General features: G+C 43.7%; 1 protein-coding gene across 12 annotated transcripts in view; it reads right to left on the bottom strand.

Annotated features, from left to right (window-relative positions):
- ptprt (protein tyrosine phosphatase receptor type T) overlaps positions 1–19669 on the bottom strand; it is a 320800-nt gene that overhangs the window by 26060 nt on the left and 275071 nt on the right. For 8 of the 12 annotated variants that reach the window (XM_070992915.1, XM_070992906.1, XM_070992896.1 and 5 more), the window contains 4 exons: positions 5715–5800; positions 3864–3900; positions 3260–3357; positions 2665–2781 (listed from right to left, as the gene is read on the bottom strand). In XM_070992915.1, the coding sequence (XP_070849016.1) occupies positions 2665–2781; positions 3260–3357; positions 3864–3900; positions 5715–5800 (338 nt within the window). The remainder of the gene's footprint in view (positions 1–2664; positions 2782–3259; positions 3358–3863; positions 3901–5714; positions 5801–19669) is intronic. The other 4 variants (XM_070992933.1, XM_070992925.1, XM_070992887.1 and 1 more) reach the window with 1 other exon arrangement.

Here is a 19669-nt window from a genome sequence, read left to right on the forward strand (position 1 = left end):
AGACGCGGTCGAACGAGTGCTTTTACTGACCGTCCACATGTAACGAAGTCAGTTTTAAAACAGAGCTAATGTTCTTGAGCTTTATGCAAACACGGGCAGATCCAGGAGGACACACACTGATTTGTGTGGTGAAGGAAGAAGCAAAAACCAAAACCGACCATTATCTGGAATTCATGACCTTTATCTGAAAAGCCTTTCATATTAGCAGACCAGCTTTTGTGTGTTGCTCTATAAAGACTGTCTTACCCAGACTTTTCTGTGGAAGGACAGCTAGATAGTCTTTTCTTTTGTCTGGGGAAAATATGGTTTGATTGCTGCGAGCTGTGCAGCCTCCTTATTCACTTCGGTGTGTGCGTCACACTCCTCAGACTACACTCTCCTCATTTGTTTTTCACGTCTCACTGGTACATTTGCCCGGTCTTTATTTTGATCTGAACTCGACCAGACACCTGCTCCATGTGTGGAGGAAATCAAACCTGAATATTACTGGACTACAGTTTAAAGGTGTTTCAAAGATTTGTGAGAAATAAAACAGGTATCATCGCCACGAGGCGGCCACGCCCACCGGGGGGACGCGTCCACTCGATGTTAAGAGAAAAGAGGGAGAAGTCGTCCTTAATCACATCCTCATTTAAAGAGTCAGGGAGGTGGTGTGTAGGGGGGGGGTTGGCTTCATAAACAGTTCAGGGAAGCTTTCTCCAGCTTGACATAAACAGCCTGTTTTGCACATCTCTCAAACCATCTGTCCTTGCTGTCTAATATGTGCATGCGCCGCTCCTCAAAGCTGTGTTTGTTGGCCTGTAGATTTGTGTATGCCGCTGAGTCCTTTCCTATTCAGTTTGCTGTCTGCTGGGCATGCAATTGTTTGATTTCTCCAGATCTGAGTGCCATAGAGCAGATTACTCTTCTGCTGTCTTGGATGCGATCCATCGGGTGAACTAAGCCCTGTCGCAGTTTCTCGTGGATTTCTAAAAATACCGAAAGCTGTGTGTAGTAAACGCTCCTCGTACACTCCGGCTACATGCGAGCCGGCAGCAGCTTCACCTGCGTTCAGGTTTAACAAAGGCACAAACGGGACATCCAGATGTGGATAAGATCAGATCAGGATGGTCTGATATGTGCGACTCAGGATGTGCGTCATAGATAAATTAATTTTAGCACTACACACTAAACTTACACACACTTACTACCTGTCTCGCCCACAGCCGCTCTGTTCAGCATGTCTGCATGTCTTTTGTGATCTTCTGTTTTTTCATCCTGCCTCTTTCCTCTCTCTCACACACACATTTCCACAGATTTTCTCTTTCCTTGAGTCTCTGTCACCCTCTCTTCCACAGGGCTCTGTTAATCTCCCTGGAAGTGCCATTAATAAACCTTTTCATTAAGATCCTGTTCTCATTATTCACTGCAATTAAAGCTATTAAACTGCGGTGCAGAACCGGTACGTACCCCCTCTGTCTTGCTTTCTCTTTCTTCTTCATGCACACAGAACACAGAACTTACTGTAGTTTAAAGATGGAGAGTTTTGCGTTAATGAGTGTGTGCGTGCGAGCGTCTGGCGTGCGTTTTAATGCGTCCTGCGGAAATGACAGGCATTTCAAAATCAGCTTTCCTTTGAATTTTAGAGTACTTCTGAGCGCACACACACGCGCAGAGGTGGTATGGATTAATGGCTTGCTAAACGAGCTGACAGCGACGACTCGAAGGCTCGTCTTCGTAAGCTGCTTTCGCACAAGTGAAGGGGGAAGAAAATACAGGACGGAGGAAAAAAGAGACAGACAGGCATGGAAAGAGTGAGAGAAATAACATAAAGACTGCAGGGAAGAAAGCAACATTTAGTTATCAGTCTCATAATAAATGTCTATTATATCGTGTATTTTAATAATGAGTAATTATTAATCACAATGGTACCACCTCTGACTTTTATTACTATTTTGTTTACAGTCACGCAAATAAGCCCAAATTAGCTGAAACAAAAAAGAAAGTAAAGTTGGAAGTTGAGTGGGGGAACCAGCAGAGGAGCAATCGGTTTAACGTGGCGATGAAAGACAAGACTTAGACGAGGACATAAACAAGGCAGTTTGGAAAATCAAGGCTTTGGATCAGAGGCTTTTTCGCTTATTGTGAAATGCATTTCCACTATTTTTCCTGAGCAGAGCCTGGAGAGCAGCAGCACAACAATGACGCTACATTGCTCCACTCGCACTTGTCTTTTCCCCTTTCAAATCCCTCCTGTCTGATTACAAGGGCCCAATTACGCTTTCAAGCCTCCTCTTAAACAGTGAGAAACAAACAAGGGACGCTGCTCGCTCGCCTCAAATCCCCAATCGCTCACTGGCTCTAATGGTAATCCAGGTTTTGGGTTTACAAAAAATGGAAGCGATAAGTAACATGAAACAATGAGGGGAAGTGAGCGGCTCGAGAGCATGACTGCATTCAAATCCCATCTGACGTCTTGTGGGAAATAATAAAACCTGAGTCATAATATATTGATTTGAAATCCTGCATAAATACTTTGACTTCAGCAGCTGCATCATTTGGTGATATTAGGAAAGGTGTTTTGCAGAACCATGAATGTTTGTGTGACGGTCACAGTGGATTAAGAACCTCTATAAGCATTAAAATATCAGAATCTGTTGTTGTTGGTGATGTTTACTTGTTTACCTTTTGGACGGTGAACGTCCGTATGACGTATTCAGCCAGAGGTTCAGTCTCTATCAGGGTCACCTTGATGTCTCCATAGACCTCTGTCTCATCCGGCCAGTAGCGCACACACTTCACCTGGAAAAGACCAGTTACGTTCACACCGAGTGGTTAAACATGTCCTACACGTCGGCCATTATCATCAAAAGAGCGCGAGCAGCGTGGGAGGAAGCCGAGGTCAAGACGAATTACATAACAAATGACTAATATCAACATTTTTATCGCATGTCTTACATAACGTTCAGTTGATTTGCATTGATATGTTGTTTGAAATCCCTGGATGTCATTGTAAAGTCATTCAGGAACTCACTGAAGAACAGCTGAAGCTGCAGAATTGTGGAGCCAGATGTGATAAAACTGGACTGCACATCTGGATACGGATGACCGGAGTTATGAAAACCATCATCAGATTAACACAACAGGAAGGAGGTCTTGATGGACAGGTGGGAGTACAAACTGCCTGCCACAGTACAGTGAATTGTGAAATCTCGTACCTGCACAGGTATCACGAAACACACACACACACAGTTTATAATCTCTCAAACGATGAACTCACCCTGCCCACCTCCACCAGATTGGTAACCATGACGATAGAGGCCGAGTTTTCTTGCCAGACCATCCTCCAGAAATCCCTCACTGTCTCCTGCATGGGCCCTGTCGTGCACACACACGCACACACACACACACACACACACACACACACACACACACACACACACACACAAATTAGAGATATACAAACACACACACAGAGCACATGCACGGTGTGTGTACATATAAACACACCATCCAACGTCACATAAAAATACGTCCACACTGAAAGCACAGACTTCCACAAATACACACATGAACAGGGAAACACACATGCACAACTACACACACACACACACACACACACTATCAATCCCAGATAGTGGTTCGGGGGTTTGAGGTAATGGGGTCTTAAATTTGTCAGGGGGATTTTATGCGGCGGTTTAGATTTAGGAGGTTGTGGTAATAGCCTCCCAGCCCGAATGGACGACATTTACCAGGTGGCTTCTGCGCACACACACACACACACACACACACACACACACACGCACACACACGGTCGTATCTGCACAAATGTAGAAGAACACACACCGTCTCCTCACACACACTCATCATGTCCGTTTAATTACCTTGCGTGGCGATGTAATGTCTGGGTCTGTGGTACCCCTGTGAGACGGGAAAGAAGAAGCATAAAAAAACTCTCCCCGCTTTCGTCACCTCCATCTTTTTCTCGCCGTGTTCTTTACTTCCTCCTCCAAATTGTCCTCATTTTCTCCATTTTCAGCGTTATTTTTACTTATTTATTTCTCTCCTTCACCTCCTCTTTCTATATGTTTTCCTCTCTTTCACCTTTTCCCATGCTATCCTCCGGCTAAAATATTAAAATTGCAACTCAGAACCAACGTATGAACTCCCTCTAACACACCTGAACGCAGCCTCCCCTCCCTCCTGTCCTCCGTCAACCTCTCCGTCCCTCTTTGTCATCACATCCCATTCATACTTGTCTTGAACTGTCCCTCTGTCAGCTTTGTCCCACATTACTTTAGCTTGTACATCTGTTTGTTTCTCCATCTCTTCCATCATCTCCTCTCCTGATCATTCTTGTATTGTTGACATTCCTCCCCCTTCCTCCTCATGAAGTGATTACTCTCCTCCTCCCTCACTCCTTTTTTCTTATTCTGCCTTTCAATCAATTCCCGCTCCCCCTTCTGTCCACCTTCCCTCCTCTCTATCTTGCCGTTTCTCATTCTCTCCATTGCTCATATCTCGCTCCTCTGCTCAGTGTCCCCCTCCCATCCTTTTTTCCCCTTTTAATTTGCGCCGTCTCCCTCTGCAGTCCCTCCACTCCCCTCAGAAACATAACTCAAGGTCATTTCCCAAATAAACATCAAATTAAATAATAGAGGGGATCTTAATTTTCCCTCCACGGGAGAGATGAAAAGTGACGACTCTCCAAGCAATGATTATCCCCCTCTTGTCCCCGTGCACCCCTCCTCACCCGAACACCTCCCTGTGAGACGGATAACCTTGTTGAGATAAAAACATTTATCACTTTCATATTGTCATTTAGACCACGTTATAACTACGGCTTCATCTCCACAGAGGAGACGTATTGTTTCAGTTTTCAAATCACCCCCCTTTCTTCTCATCCTGAGAAAAAAGTCTCGTCTGTAGAGGCTGATTGGAAACAAACGATATGCAGCAAATTCATTAAGACTATTATTACAGTTAGCTGTGAGTGACAGATTACATCGATAAGTGAAGCACAATGCCTGGGGGGGCGCAGAGGGAGGGACAGGAAACAAAGTGATGGATGCACGGGTGGATGTGTAAGGGAAGGGGGGGCGAAGAGGGAAACTGATGAAACTGAAGACGGGATGAGTCAGTGAGGAGGAGGGCGCTGAAGGAGGAAGGCTGGATGTGAGGAGAGGAGAAGGAGTCCACATAAACATCACACACACTGACTTCCTGAAGATTTTATGAACATAGCTGCTCTCATCTTTGTTTGTTACTGGGTGTGTATTCAACAGACCGGTTCCTTCACAGACCGGTTCAAAGCAGCGCTCAAGGACTGGGTGGACTGGGATTCGATGCCTTGCTCAAAAGGCACTTTGACAGACAGCATTTTGGGCGCAGACTCTATCAGAGCATCAAACATGTGGCTTCTGAGTTATTGTTTCTGAGTGTGTCCCTGACAACAGTTTCTACTTAACTGCATGTGAGTATGTGTGTGATTGTATTTCCATCTTTCTAAGGACCACTCTGAGTTTTAAGCCCTCCAAAGAGAGGACAGTACGCTGTCCTCACCTCCTCATAAGGCTGCTGGAGGGTTAAGACTTAAGCTCAGGTTGCTATATGGTCAGAGATGTGGTGAAGTGTACAGCTGTGATGGTTGGGGCTAAGAACTGAGGATGCTTACGCTGCAGTCGATCACAAGCATTAAAAAGCAAACGTGTGTGTCTGCGTGCGTAAAGACTCACGTCAATATAGTTGGCGTTGATGTAGTCAGAGTGGGGGTCTCCGTCCAGCAGCTGCAGTCGCACTCTGGTGTGATCGTCTGTGGGGTCAGATAGCACAAAATACAACAGGCCTAAAGTTACATTTACCCACAGATCGGAGCAGCTAACTGACTGGATGGGGAGCGAACTGACCTGCCAGAGCCAAACTGATGAGCCTGTCTGGACCGGGAATATGACAGCGATGCATGTTTGTTAAAATTATTACAACGACCCATGTTTACGTCTACCCGCCAAGCACGACCATGACCACGTCTCCGACCAGTAACAGCGGTTTCTTTTTTCCATGAAGGGAATCTTTCTTTTACCCTAACCAAGAAGATTTAGTCGTCTAACTGAACCAAACCATAACCACAGACATGCTGCATCACAGATCATCTGGCTGGTTGACTTTGGCCTCAGTGCAGATGAGCTGAACGTTCGCGGCATAAATAAAAAGCTAAAAGTCATAAACAGCCTGCGCAGGACTCCACAAGGCAGATATATAGCAAACATCATCTGGGCTGATGGGACAAACACTGTTTCCATTATGAGCTGCCTCCACCAGCGAACACTTGTTTATCTACTGCCAAATAACCCGTTACCAATAACTTGCGACAGTGTGATGACCAATAGGAAATCTTTGATTAATGTCTCTATTTTCATTCTGGTTTCTCATAAAAACTTGAAACCTTCTGCCTCGCCTTCAGGGTGACTCATTCCGCTCTGTGCTGATGTTTATGTCCACAAGTCAGAGGTTTATGTCCACAAGTCACAGACAATTGGCAAAAATCAGAACAATGTCCACATGGCTTCAGACCACACATCCTTTCCCCTGTTTCCCACAGACGCGTGACGAATGCGAGAAGTATTTTCTCACACGCTCTTCGTCATCCTATACACCGATTCCTTCAAGCTTACAGTTATAACTCATCTTCCACATGAATGATCTACAGTAGCTTTTTTATGAAAACACAGTTTCATTTTACTAATCGTGTCCACCGAATCATGTGTTTTTACGTGTCTCAAATTAGCTTAATGTCATCATAATAACGGCAATAAATCAACACTTTTACAAACATCCACTCAAAAACAATACATGAGAAATACTATGAGCCACCGCTCAGCGGCGCGTCAAAGTACATGTAACCAAAAGTAAATCTTATTCTCCCTTTTCTCCCCCCCTTCCCATTTGAATGCCAATTATTTTGTCCTGTGCTCCAATAGCCATTCTTGTTATTAGGATGCATGGGGGGTGTGTGTGGGGGGGGGGTATGGCTAATGGCAGGCAGTGATTTTGTTCAGTGGTAACATGGCAACGGCAGGTAATTGCAGATGAGGCAGACATGATTTAGTCTGATTAACTCTATTTTTTCCCCCCTCACTCTGTTATTTTTCTTTCTTATGTTGATATGCTCCAGTTCACCCCTCTTATCTTCACCCTCCGAGACGCACGACCACATCATAACGACACTGCTGCTACGAATAAGAACAATTTCCCGGATTCTTTACTGTTTTTAATGAAAAAAGAGAATGATGTCAACAGGAGACGAGTGAACGGGAGATGATGTGAAGAAAAGAAGTAGGAGAGGAGTAAAAATGAAGAGATGGAGCAGATGCTGGCAAGTATCAGGTGGGATGGGGAAGAAAGACTGGAAGAAAAGGGGGATGGGAAGAAAAACCTGGCAACAGAGGGAACAGAAAATAAGAAAAGGGATCACCTCAGCGTTTCTTTGAAGTCATTGAAATGCTAATGCGGCGTATGACTTTACTGATTGATGCAAAGCTACCGCCACTTAAAGCCAGCGCACAGCGAGCTGCTAACGTTAGCCTGCAAGCTAGTCTGTTAGCTGCAGGGAAGACTTCTGAACAATGTTTTAAAAAGGTTTCCGCTTTGGAAGAAATTCACCTCCTGAAAGTTGGTGTTTCAGGAGCTAATTATACCCTGAAAAGGTATTTCTGTTCAACAATGCACCCGACAGGCCTATAGCTTCACATCTGCAATAAAGCTGAAAACATCATTTTGTACAGGTGGGATTTTTTTACCCACTTCAAATCAAAGCTCAAATTAAGCTGTCTCAAAAAAGAAATTCTGCCTGGAAAACAGAGCTTTTATGTGAGCAGATCTACTGTATGGCTGATGACTCACGGCATCAATTGTAACCCATTTCCTCTATGTTTATAGTGGGGGCCCGAGGGTAATCATTTTGTCAAGTAGGCGTTAACATTTTTTGGTTTCGGTGAATATCTTAGAATAGATGTGTGAATTTTCGCTCAGGATGGCAGAAAATGAGGCTTCATGCGGAGTAAAAATAATCAGAAGCAGCAGAAAATTGCAGAGAAGCTTTGTCTCTTTTTTAAAATCAACATGTAAAAACTTGATGTACGGGGTCCATTTGCAGAATATTCTGAAAAGATTATTTAAAAACCCTCGACAATTACGATAACCACCAGAGAACGTCTTCAGCTGCAAAGTGACAGGAAGTAATGCCGTGTCCTCTGCAGGCACACTTCAGTGACACTTAAGCCGTCATGTGACGCACACCTCGGGTCATGTGCTGATCATGTGACGTGCTTCTCAGCAGAGTTTCCTCCTCTCGCTTTATAACTGAGGTTATAGGTGTCTGCGCTTGGTGACTGCTCTTTTAACTGTCCAGTGTTTTGAATGCATCTTTTCCAACTATTTGCAGAGTATGTTTAGCAGCTTTCTGTCAAACTTGTGTCAAGTTTTTGAGAGACAAACCACAGAATCTTGATTAAACGCAGCGTGGGAACGCTGACCTGACCTGAAACAGCTGATTCTGCATCCAAGACGTCTCAAAGGTTGCTGATCCTCCTAATGCCGAAATCTATACCTGCCCCCTCCTTTTGAGCCATGACACAACATAAGCCGCACCAGGACCACCTAATGTGACCTAAGGAACATCTGGAAAGACAAATCGTAGTCTGATTCCAAGCTCATTACCCCAGAAAAGTATCAGATATTACGAAAAGTATGACACACAAACCTTTCAGTGATGCCACTGTAGCGCATCACTTCCTCCAGACCATCTCCACAACCTTACTTTTACATGAATGCAGCTTGCTCCACTGGCACTGAGTGATATCGCTGAACATAAATCGTTAATACAGAATAGCTGCATATAACGCAGAGTCTTGCAGGAAGCCTCCTCCTTGATTATCATCTCTCGGATCACCTTGAGGAGAATTATTTGTACGGCTTCTATCAGAGTAATTTTCGAGCTCTGGCTGAGAGGCAACAATGATGGCAGCATGACTCCACTCTGCCGGTACAAGATACTGTCATCAGCTATCAGCTCATCCACACGCTTACAACTCTCACACACACACACACACACACACACACACACACACACACACTCCCTGCACGTAACAACAAACACAACAGGGGGTAGTCTGCCAGCCTTCTGCTCTTTCTCCTCCTCTCTCTTTCTTTTCTTCTAGTGACTTCTACCACTTCTCCTCCTCCTCCTCCTCCTCCTCTCTCTCTCCATCTCATCTCCCTCTCCTTCCACCTCTGTTTTTTTTCCTCCCTTCTCCAGCGGATTCTGTCTGCATCTCCTCCCTCTCCTCAGTTCTTCGCCTCCTTTGTCTTCCTTCATTTACCTTTTTCTCCGGCCCTTTCTCTCTCTTGCCCCACACTGTCTCGCTCCTTCAGACAGCAGTAATTACACAGGGCTAGTGTCAGGCTGTCATAACACCAGAGCCACAGATATGAGGCTGGAGGGAGGGGCGCTCTCGACTTCCCTCTGCCCAGGGAGGGGAGCTTCTAATTGGGCTAAGATGGCAGGAGGTACTGGCTTGCAAACACTGCAGATCTGGACACAGGCCACAGGTTTGAAGAGGCTGGCTGTGTGTGTGTGTGTGTGTGTGTGTGTGTGTAACCCAGTCTCTTCAATCTGCAAACAAATAACACGACTTTAGACTTCTGAATAGCACGCAGTGCAAAGGCAGAGTCTGTGTTTGCTCGCAGGTGATTCATCAATCCTTCCCATTAACTTCTGAGGAGAAGAGATGGAGCTAAATACCACACATAAAAAATGCAGTATAATGTCGTATAAAGAGCCATAAAATCCACAGAGGGGGAGGTTGGGGTTCATGGATGGAGACTGGTGTTTGTGTCCCGTGTGGCTGACTTATTAGAATTTATGGCTCTGAGTTAACAGATGTATCATATTTAAAAACTTGACAAACCTATTTTCACCCACACTGTGATCTTTTCTTAAACCTAACAAAGTATGTTTTGTTGCCCGAACCTAAAAAAACTAAGACCTTTTGACATTAACCATGTGTTTGCTTTTGTTATCATGACAGCAAAGGTCACCTGACTTATTGTTGAAATGCTAAATATAGCAGGTGGCCTAGATGTAAAGATAAATATCCTGAATATAAGAGTAGACTGCTTAAATATGGATATAGATGCAGAGGATGCCTTCACATACCATCAGAAAAACATATGTAAAATATTCATTTTCTGTAGTATTCTCATTTTTTTTAGTTTCACTCGGACTAGAATATGGCTTCGTGCTGCAGCTCTTTTGTGTTTTCCAGCTAATAAGACCCAGATATCGTCGTCTGCAGGCATTTGCAAACCTTAAAAACCTTCTACTCCAAACTTCTATTACTCCATGCCAGCAGCACAATGACGCTGACTGCTGAGGATAAAACTTTAAAAGAGACCAAAACCACGAATGTAGTCCACTCAAGAACAGCTTTACATGTACTTATATATAATATATTCCAATCATATATATTGAATTGAAAGCAAACATGGTGGCCTGATCTCAGTGTACTTGAATCATTTGGATGTTCAGCCTGTCTCCTGTCCAGACCTACATATACTGTAGATACAGAGCAGACGTGCACTCAGGCTCATTTGGCATCTGCTGTACTGGAGCAACAACAAAGTCATCAGAAGCTGTGGTGTCCAAGGGCGAAGGGTCACGAACCCATTACTCATTAATGAGCTCCACTCCTCTGTTGAGTCTCCCTCTCCTCATAACCTTGCAACTCCCCAACCCCCTTCCTCTCCTGGCTTCTCCTTTCCTCTCCTCTCTGCTTCTGGGTTCGGTCCCATTTTCTCTCTTTGTGTCTCATCTCTTTTTTTCTATCCTCTTCTTTCCCAACTCTCGTCATTACCCCGGCAGCCACTGCAAAACTTTTGTTGGGGAGAAGTTGTTAACTTGAGGGGTCCAGAAAAGGCCAAACAAAATAGACTTCTGTGTTTTCATCTCGGAGAGATTCACAGGGGCAGCCGAATGCAGCAGAAAGCTGCAATTTGGAGACATCAGATCAGATTGTATGCACTAAGAGCCTGCACACAGCCGCTGCGCACAAATAAAATGAGAAGGCGCCTAATGACTGCTGTCGTACCGCAGCAGAGAGCAGGAGCAGCTGCATCGTGGCTCCGGAAGATCAAAGGTCATGATGACGTTTTAAATTGCATATCACCAAAAATAATACTGAAGTGTCTTAATTGGAGCAGGAGAAAATCTATGGAATCATTACGCCCCAGTTCCATGAATATACTGCCTTTTTATAGCTTCCATAAGGCCAGAGTCTACCTCAGATTATTCTTGCCTGATGAGGCAAAAAGTCATTTAAGAAATGCTAATGCCACATACTGCCGAAATCCTCCTCTCAGTGAGACTCTTCTACCCCGACTCAGACCATATTCGGAAATTTAAATGATCTATGACCTTTACTGAGCTGTGTATTAGAGACTGCAGAGCCTTTGTTGCCTCTCCTGCAAATCTCTGCCTCGGCCTCTTTTTTTTTAACAATCCTGAGATTTGGGAATTTAATTGTTATTCCTGCAAGAGGACATTTTCATTTGGTTTATGTAACTTGTGGGTGTTGAGTATTTCCACCACACATAATTTAATCATGATGTGTTTTGTTGCCTGCTTGATAAAAATAGAATTTGTTCTGAAAGAAATAGGAAGAAAGTGGAAATCAAACATATGGCTTCACTAAATAGCAGCATGACAAAGGCTTTGTGGTTTGGGAGAAGAACTTGGCAGCTAAAGCGTGATATCGCTGAAACTCTGGTGGCTTTGGTTTTTATTTTCAAGAGCGTTGGACAAAGTAATTGCTGGGTCATTGATACTGAACAAAAACCTTATCAACCTCCTGCAGATATATTATGGTCATTTGAGCTATGAGGCAGTTAAAACCTCTACTTACTGCCTCTTTTATATTCCATTGTCTCTCCAGCTGCCTGAAAAGAGCAAGAAAGTGTGGCAGAGCTGGCTGCTGGAGAGAGAAGAATTTAACGCTTCGATATGTCCATTAGGTTTTATTTTACAATGCTGGGGTAGATTATGCAGTATCATACAGTGGCACTAATGCAGGCTAAATGCATGATGGGAGATTTCTGCCACAAATACTGTCCCTTTATGAATAACACGTTGATTCTTCTTTTATTTCCTGTGACGACGCTGGAGGTTAAAGGATCTTCAGCGTTCAGGGAAATGAAACACGACGTCTTCACTGCCTGTCACTCGTGTTTAAAAAGGCTTTGTCTACAGTGGCAGTCACACGTCGTAAAGCACAAGTACTTACATGTACTGAAACATACAAAGCAAAGTTACTCGTTAACTACGCCTCTGCGCACCGGCACAGCTCTGTTAAGCGTCCACATAAACAGATGGTGCTGGTGCTTTACAGGGAAGCGAAAAACGCTCACAGTAGCAAGTTGAAACTGCTGAACAAGATGTTTTACGCCTCTATCCTCTCCTTTCCTCTCATCTCCTCTCTTCTTCTCCTCCTCCTGCTCTCCTCGCCTCCTTTCTCGGTAGCCACTAAGCAGGGATTGTGTCTGTCACAGATATACTTAATCAGTTAACTCCCTATGGAGCTCAACTCACTCACGGCATAGACTCCGCTGTCAGCCCGGCTCAAGGCATTAGGGAATTTAATAGCATGTGTGATTGAGTGTAAGTGTGTGTGTGTGTGTGTGTGTGTGTGTGTGTGTGTGTGAGAGGGAGACTGACTAGCGTGTAAGTGTGTTAAAGTGTGTCTTTCTCCACTTGCCTGTATGCTCGTATGTTCTGGAACATCTTTAAGACGTGTGTTGAAAGGTTTGAAAGTATTCCAGCAGTGTTTCAGTGTTCAAGTGATGTGTGTGTTCCAGTGTCAGCAACTCTGTACGCATGTGTGTGTGGTGCCTCTCTGTATTACAAACACACACGTGTGTGCGCATGTGTGTGTGTGTGTGTTGGAGGGTATTATAGTGTGTAATAGCCTATTAAGACCAGAGCTCCCTGCAGCTGATGTGTCAAACAACTCAGAATGTTGTTGACTTACGCACACACTTGTACACACAAACACGCACCTCAAGATGCTGTTTCCAGCTGTTTGAAGGCTTTCAGGAGTGAGAGAGAGAAAGAGGAAGAGGGAGAGAGGAGGAGAGGAGGAAGGTTGAGGGAGGAAGGAGCAGCAGCAGCTTCTTTGCACTTTAAAGACAGACGGCAGAACTAAATCATTTTATCTTAACAGCAAACTGCTTTCAGTCCTCTTTTGCCTCTTTTCTCTTTCAACTGCAGCTTTATTTTAAGGATGCAGTCTTCTTTTTACGGCCTTTACAGTAAAAGTATGGCAATGCGATTTTGCACAGACAACATATCTGTGGCAGGTAGCCGGTAGAGTGCAGCTCTGTTTAACACCAACCACGCAAATGACTCCAGTACATCACAGAACACCAATGATGTCAAATACTGTCTTTAATAACTCTGCAAGGACTATGGCTTCAAATTTAGCTGAATGATACTTCACTAACGTCTGCCTCATCAAGGATCCGCGTACTCAAGAACAAATGACAGCCACCGCCATCAGACTCCAGCAGATATGGTCCCAGTTTGCATAATGTCGTTGCATGTCGAGTACCCAGATGTGCTTTTTGCCCTTTTTTTGGGTTAGTCGAGTAAAGTTAGTTTAACTATTATAGCGAAAACTCACAAATGTGCCTCTGAGGACTTCACAATCTGTACAACATACGGATCCGTCTATCATTAGGCTGCCTAGCACCCCCCTTTATGGACCTCTACCTCGGCTCTTTATCCACTATCCCCTCCTTCCTTTATGGATAAGAGTCACCTTGAAGACGCCACAGCAGAAACATTTCTCTGACTGTTCACCTGTGCAGGTATTACTACGACTTGAGCTGAGAAACCTACATTTCTAAAAGAAAGTAAATATCAAATTAGGGCAGAGCAGATGAGTATTTTTGCTGGTTGAAGCGTGTGCTCATATACATCCCGTTAACCCGTCTCACTCGCAGCAAATCATCTTTCTTCGCACTGACCAGCTGACACGCTCCCTCCTCATTAGCGTCCCGCTGCTGATTGTCCGAGGAACATTTTCTCTTCGGTCTAATGGCAGTAAGTGTTCACCTGCAGCAGGCTTTTCACGAGCCAGACAGAGATGGAAAAGTTCTGTGCACATAAGTGGTGGTATGATAGCACGCAGCGACTCATTAGGCATATGAGAAGTGAATTAGTCGAGCCGAGCTCAGCCTGTTCCTGCATGTCCTCTTCTCGGTTAAAACGCACAAGTCTGAAATGAAACTGTCACAACAGCAGCCTGATGATCCACTTTACTGCCTCGTTACCGCAGGAGTTTAGGGGAAGGGCACGTGCTCCGACAGAGGTCTATTCTAACTGGATGGGTGGCATCGGAAAGAGAGTTAACACCCTTCTTCTGAGGGTATCTTCTAAATGTCTTGACAGCAGTATATCTCATTAATTCTGATTAATTCATCAACAATCAATTATCCCACATTGCTAATGATCACAGCTCATCGTTAGCAGCTATCAACGAAAATCCAATAGTCAACCCCCTGAAGCTTCAGAAAGATGAATTTAATCACTTATAATACTCCACCTTCTAATTAAAAATACAATCATGGTTAAAATCATTACTTCATCGTTTTCATCCACCGCCTGATGTTTTTGGGAGTTTTTTTTTTCCTTGGTGATAAATATATTTGTTCAAATTCCACATCAAAGTTTTGCATGTATTGTTATTACTGGGTCTTTGTTACCCCCAACCGCTTCTGAAGAGGAACAATGATTAACAGCAATCACCATCGGCAGTATCAATAACACGGCGGCTGGCGTTGAAAATCAGCCTCATTATCACCATTATCTGACTGCTTCTCTCCCGCTGGGAGCTGCAACAGAAACCATTTCATCATCTGGTAGTGGGGGGCTGGCAAGCGTAATCAGTCTTTCCTTGAGAATCATTTTCTTCCTGTTTGTCTCGTTTTTATTTTTTTTACACTACTGCAGCCACAATTTCCACTCAAAGAAGAGGAATCAGCACAAGAGAAGAAAAATGGATGCCCGCACTGGGGTGGAAATTACCATCATTTAATTACAACCGCTGCACAACAGTGCGCTTCAAACTTTGTGGCAAGAGTTTGAGAAAGACCCTCTCTGACTGCATAATGACATGACCTCCACAAGCAACAGCTGGGTCCAGCAAATCCCTGCAGTCGGGTTCAAACTGTCAAACATGAGCGTAATGTCGCCCATGTCCACGCACTGTAACGCTGCACTCTTAAAGAGGTCCTTCTCCAAAATGAATGCTTTCATTTTGGATACTCTGAGTATGTTTAGTTGTTAATATTTCTATGCATTGCTACCTTTATATAATTAAACAATACTGTATAATATGTTGTCGTCATCAGGGGTGGGGCTTGCGGACTAGTGTTGCTTTTGTCAACGAAAATTATGACTAAATATCGTCGTCAACGAACCTTTATCACGTGACAAAAACAAGACGAGATGCAACGTAAATGCTGGTCATGTGACGATAACTATAATTAGATATACAACGCGATATTGTTGACGAATAAAAACAAGACTAAATGTGGTTTACAAAATAAAAACTCTGCTAAAATGTCGTTGACTAAAACGATCTAACGATGTTCTAATGGTATTTCGTCTCGTTTAGTCGAGTTGTTATTATTATTTTGTAGTATTTCTGTTCGTTATTATTACTTACGACGTTATTTAGAAGATGCAGCTGCGGTAGCTTAGTGTTAACGACAGACAGCTGACACAGAGAACGGGACTGATGGCCGGCCTGCCGGCTTTGCTTGGTAAAATAAATATGTTGGAAATTCAAATCAGAGCGTCTTCGTGTCTGGAATGGATGTATTCTTGAGTCTATAAGGTAACAATAATATAATAAGAAGACAACCTTGTTTGAATTGTGAAATGGGTTTGGCCAAAAGAAAATTTTGGTTTCGTATATACTGCGAGGTACGTATACTATATTGACTGGGTTAAATAGTCAATATAGTCAACTGCATTATTAAAAAGAGACTAAAATACAGTTTTCATTGACTAAAACTAGACGAAAATAGTCAGGGATAATTCTGGCTAAAATAAGACTAAAGTGCTCAGACTTTTAGTCGACTGAAACTTGACTAGACTAAAAAGAGTACGAACGTGACTAAAACTAATAAAAACTAAAATGACAACTGGACACAAAGACGAGACTAAGACTAAAATTAAAACAGGTTGCCAAAAACAACACTATTGTGGACAGGCAAACCAGGCAGTTGCTTGGAGCCCCCGGCCACTAGGGGGGCCCCGGCCACTTATTTACAACAATGATTATTGATCGACCTGGGCTTTCAGAGACCTCTGTTGGTCCCTGGACCTCTCTTTGAGAACCACTAATCTATTTTTTAGTATTCATCTCAAATGTTGCGGAAATTGTGCATTTATGTGTGCAAAAAACAAATTTTTGCGGCGTGCACAGGTGGGGTGGGGGCCCCAGGGATTTCTTGCTTGGAGCCCCAAGAGACCCGAGCAACGCCACTGGTAGTCACTTAAAGAAAATCCTGACTGGCTTGAAAATAAAACTAATTATGCAGGACGGTGCTAAATTTACTTAAGCTGTTTAGGAGTCTTGCTCACAATAAACACCATCTGCTTCAGAGTGCACCCGTCATTGGTTTATATATTCAGTAATACAGATTGTTTTCAACATGAGAATATGCATTTGAAAACATTTGACACGAAAAAAGAGAAGTTTGCAAAAAAAAAACAAATCCCAGATCGTTACTGTAGGTCTGCAGGTGGAGTGATGTCGCAGCAGTGCTGCACTGCTTCAAGCAATCAAGCACAACTAGACTGCTGTGATCTGTACAAGCCTGAGTGCATAGGAGTGTGTGCGTATGTGTGTGTGTGTGTGTGCGTGCATGTAGACTGCAGGTACAGGACGTCCTTATTCACTGAATTTGCATGTGCTATGAGCGTACAGAGTGTGTGCTTGTTTGTATAATTGTGTGTGTGCATGTGTGAGACAGCTTGGGGGATGCTAATATTTGTTGTGGTTCTTTGGTCAAACACTTCAGAGGAGTTGTTGGCGCTCTGACTTCAGAGCAGCTCGGCAGACGTGTTGAGAATCAGCGCCAGAGAGGATGAGAGAGGAGGAGAGGAGTCAGCTGCATATGAAGCTAACGCACACACACACACACACACACACTCATACACGTGCACAAAAACACACACTTGTGCTTGTTTCAAAACCTTCCTTCCTCGCTTTGTTTCATACACAAACATGTACACACTTGCAGAAACAAGATGGCCCTCACCCTCTCTTGTTTTCACTCTCCCTCTTTCTCTCTCTCTCATGTATACACACACACACACACACACACACACACACACACACACACACACACACACACACACACATACAAAACCATACACATAACCTCTACTGTAATGAGAAGCAACATGATGCAGCAGGGGGTGCTGATTATGCCAGCGATGCTTGGAGGTTTAACGCTGGGTGAAGGGTGTGTGTGTAACACCACCTGGCAAAGACTGACAGCCTGTGTAATGATTCTCATTCACCTGAACACCGGTACACATTAGCGAATAGAAAGAGGGCTTCGGGGTGAGTTTGTGCATGTCTATTAGAGACAGAGAGGAAGGATATAGACAGACATTCATGACAGAGCAGAGAGGCAAAGGAGAGAGGAGGAGAAAGGTGAGGTCACAGAAGTGCAGGAAAAAGATGAAACTAACAGCTGAGGACGGGAGAGGTACGACGGAGCGACAGACGCAAGAATGGATAAAATTCAGACAGAGGAGGGAAGACAGCCGAGAAATAAAGATGGAGAAGACGAGCACAAAGAAGTCACATTCAGACCAAACATGATGCAGATTTTCACCTTGACTGACTATTAAAGCATTTTCTGTTTAATCTTTCAACAAGCAACGTGTCGACCGTATGGACATATGCTGCACCACAGCCAGTCTGCGTCCCTGTCTGTGTCTTTATGTGCCAACAGACTCTTATTCATTCATCTCACATCTCCAAAACCAGACAGTCCAGCAGTTTTTCTTTTTCCTTCTCGTCTCTGTGGGTTAAGGGAGCCACGTCACACTGCTTTGTGCTAACAAAGACTGCGTCCTTGTGTCAATGTGTGTAACCAACAGCTAATTAGTATCTTTTCACATCTTTCTATTGGCTTGTATGCGACCTGCTACCTCTGCTCATGTTTACTCTTAACATAACGTTGGCAAATAAAGGAGAAGGCAGCAGAGGAGAGCGAGAAAAGGGATGAGAAGGAGAGAGGACAGACAAACACCTGTTTTTCAAACGCTCAACAAGATACTAATGGAGGTTATTTATGAGCTATTTCTCACTGTCTATGAGTTTTTAAGTTTTTCGGCTCCTCTCGGAGAGAACAAAAGTGCTGAAATTGTTGCTCAACCATGCAAAGGAAAAGTGGGTATATCTATATTTGGCAGGAGCTCAGAGGGAGCGAGCAGAATCCAAACTCTCCCGAGTTAAATTACTTAAAGACATTAAAACAATGGACTGCTTGTCTGTGGGAAGTATATTCTATCCAATAAAGCAAACCTTTACTTTCTGAGGTTTATTGTGCAGTATTCCCAGCGATGACAAAGAAAAAGAAGCAGCGTGAGGAAATCAATGAGCAGATCGATGATCATTACAAATTCAAGGGTTAGACAGACTGCTTCTGAATGTTATATTAAACAAACATCACGGCGACTTCAGACTCCATCTTGTTCTTTTTACGCAGCTCCAGAGAAAAGAAAATCAGTGCTGAATTACAATGACAGCGGGAGCGTCAGTGATACTTGGCGTTGGAGTAAAACACATCTCGGTCCAGCGGGAGCTCGTTTCATGTTGCCACGAGTAACATTTACATTTCTGAAAGTGAAATCCAGGACTGTTTTTTTTCCATTATATGGCATCATTTTAAACTGAAACGTTTGCTATTATACTGAAGACTTCCTGCTTTCTTCACAACAATCAACCCACGACAAGCTGTCGGCTTATTCTCAGGTGAAATATAAAGAGAACCTTTTACAAAAAAACCCTGAAAATATCTTAACCTGGCACTGGTTTACCAAACACGAACATTTATCTGTCTTCTCAGACACGGAGGCTAACGCTGCTAATGCCAACTACCCCTTTTCTCTTGACATCTAAATGGAAATAATGCAGGTTTTGATTATGTTAGACTTCCTTACTAAGCTTCTAAGTGCTTTAAAAGGTGCTTGAAGATGTTTCCCCTCTCATCCAACAGGCTTCTTCAGTGACTGGTAGGGAGTCCCAGGCATTTATCCTCATGCAGGATGGTTCCTCTTGCAGTCCTCAGATCCCTCCCCAGGCACCTTAACACCCATTCACACCATGACTGATGTGACCCTAACGACTCACATGAAGGCTGGGTGTGACCTAAACAACTCTTAAGGTGTTGAACTGATGAAACCTCTTGGATGAGAGGCGAGACATCTTCCAGAACCTCAAGCGGATCCAGCAGCCTTTTAAAACACTTTAATGACGATTTGATTTTACCTGTTCAGTGTCAGCAGGCGGATTATTTTTTATAGTAATGTGAACTATAAGAGTCTGTTCAC

Source organism: Chaetodon trifascialis, chromosome 3 (assembly GCF_039877785.1).
Source record: "Chaetodon trifascialis isolate fChaTrf1 chromosome 3, fChaTrf1.hap1, whole genome shotgun sequence".
NCBI lineage: Eukaryota > Metazoa > Chordata > Actinopteri > Chaetodontiformes > Chaetodontidae > Chaetodon > Chaetodon trifascialis.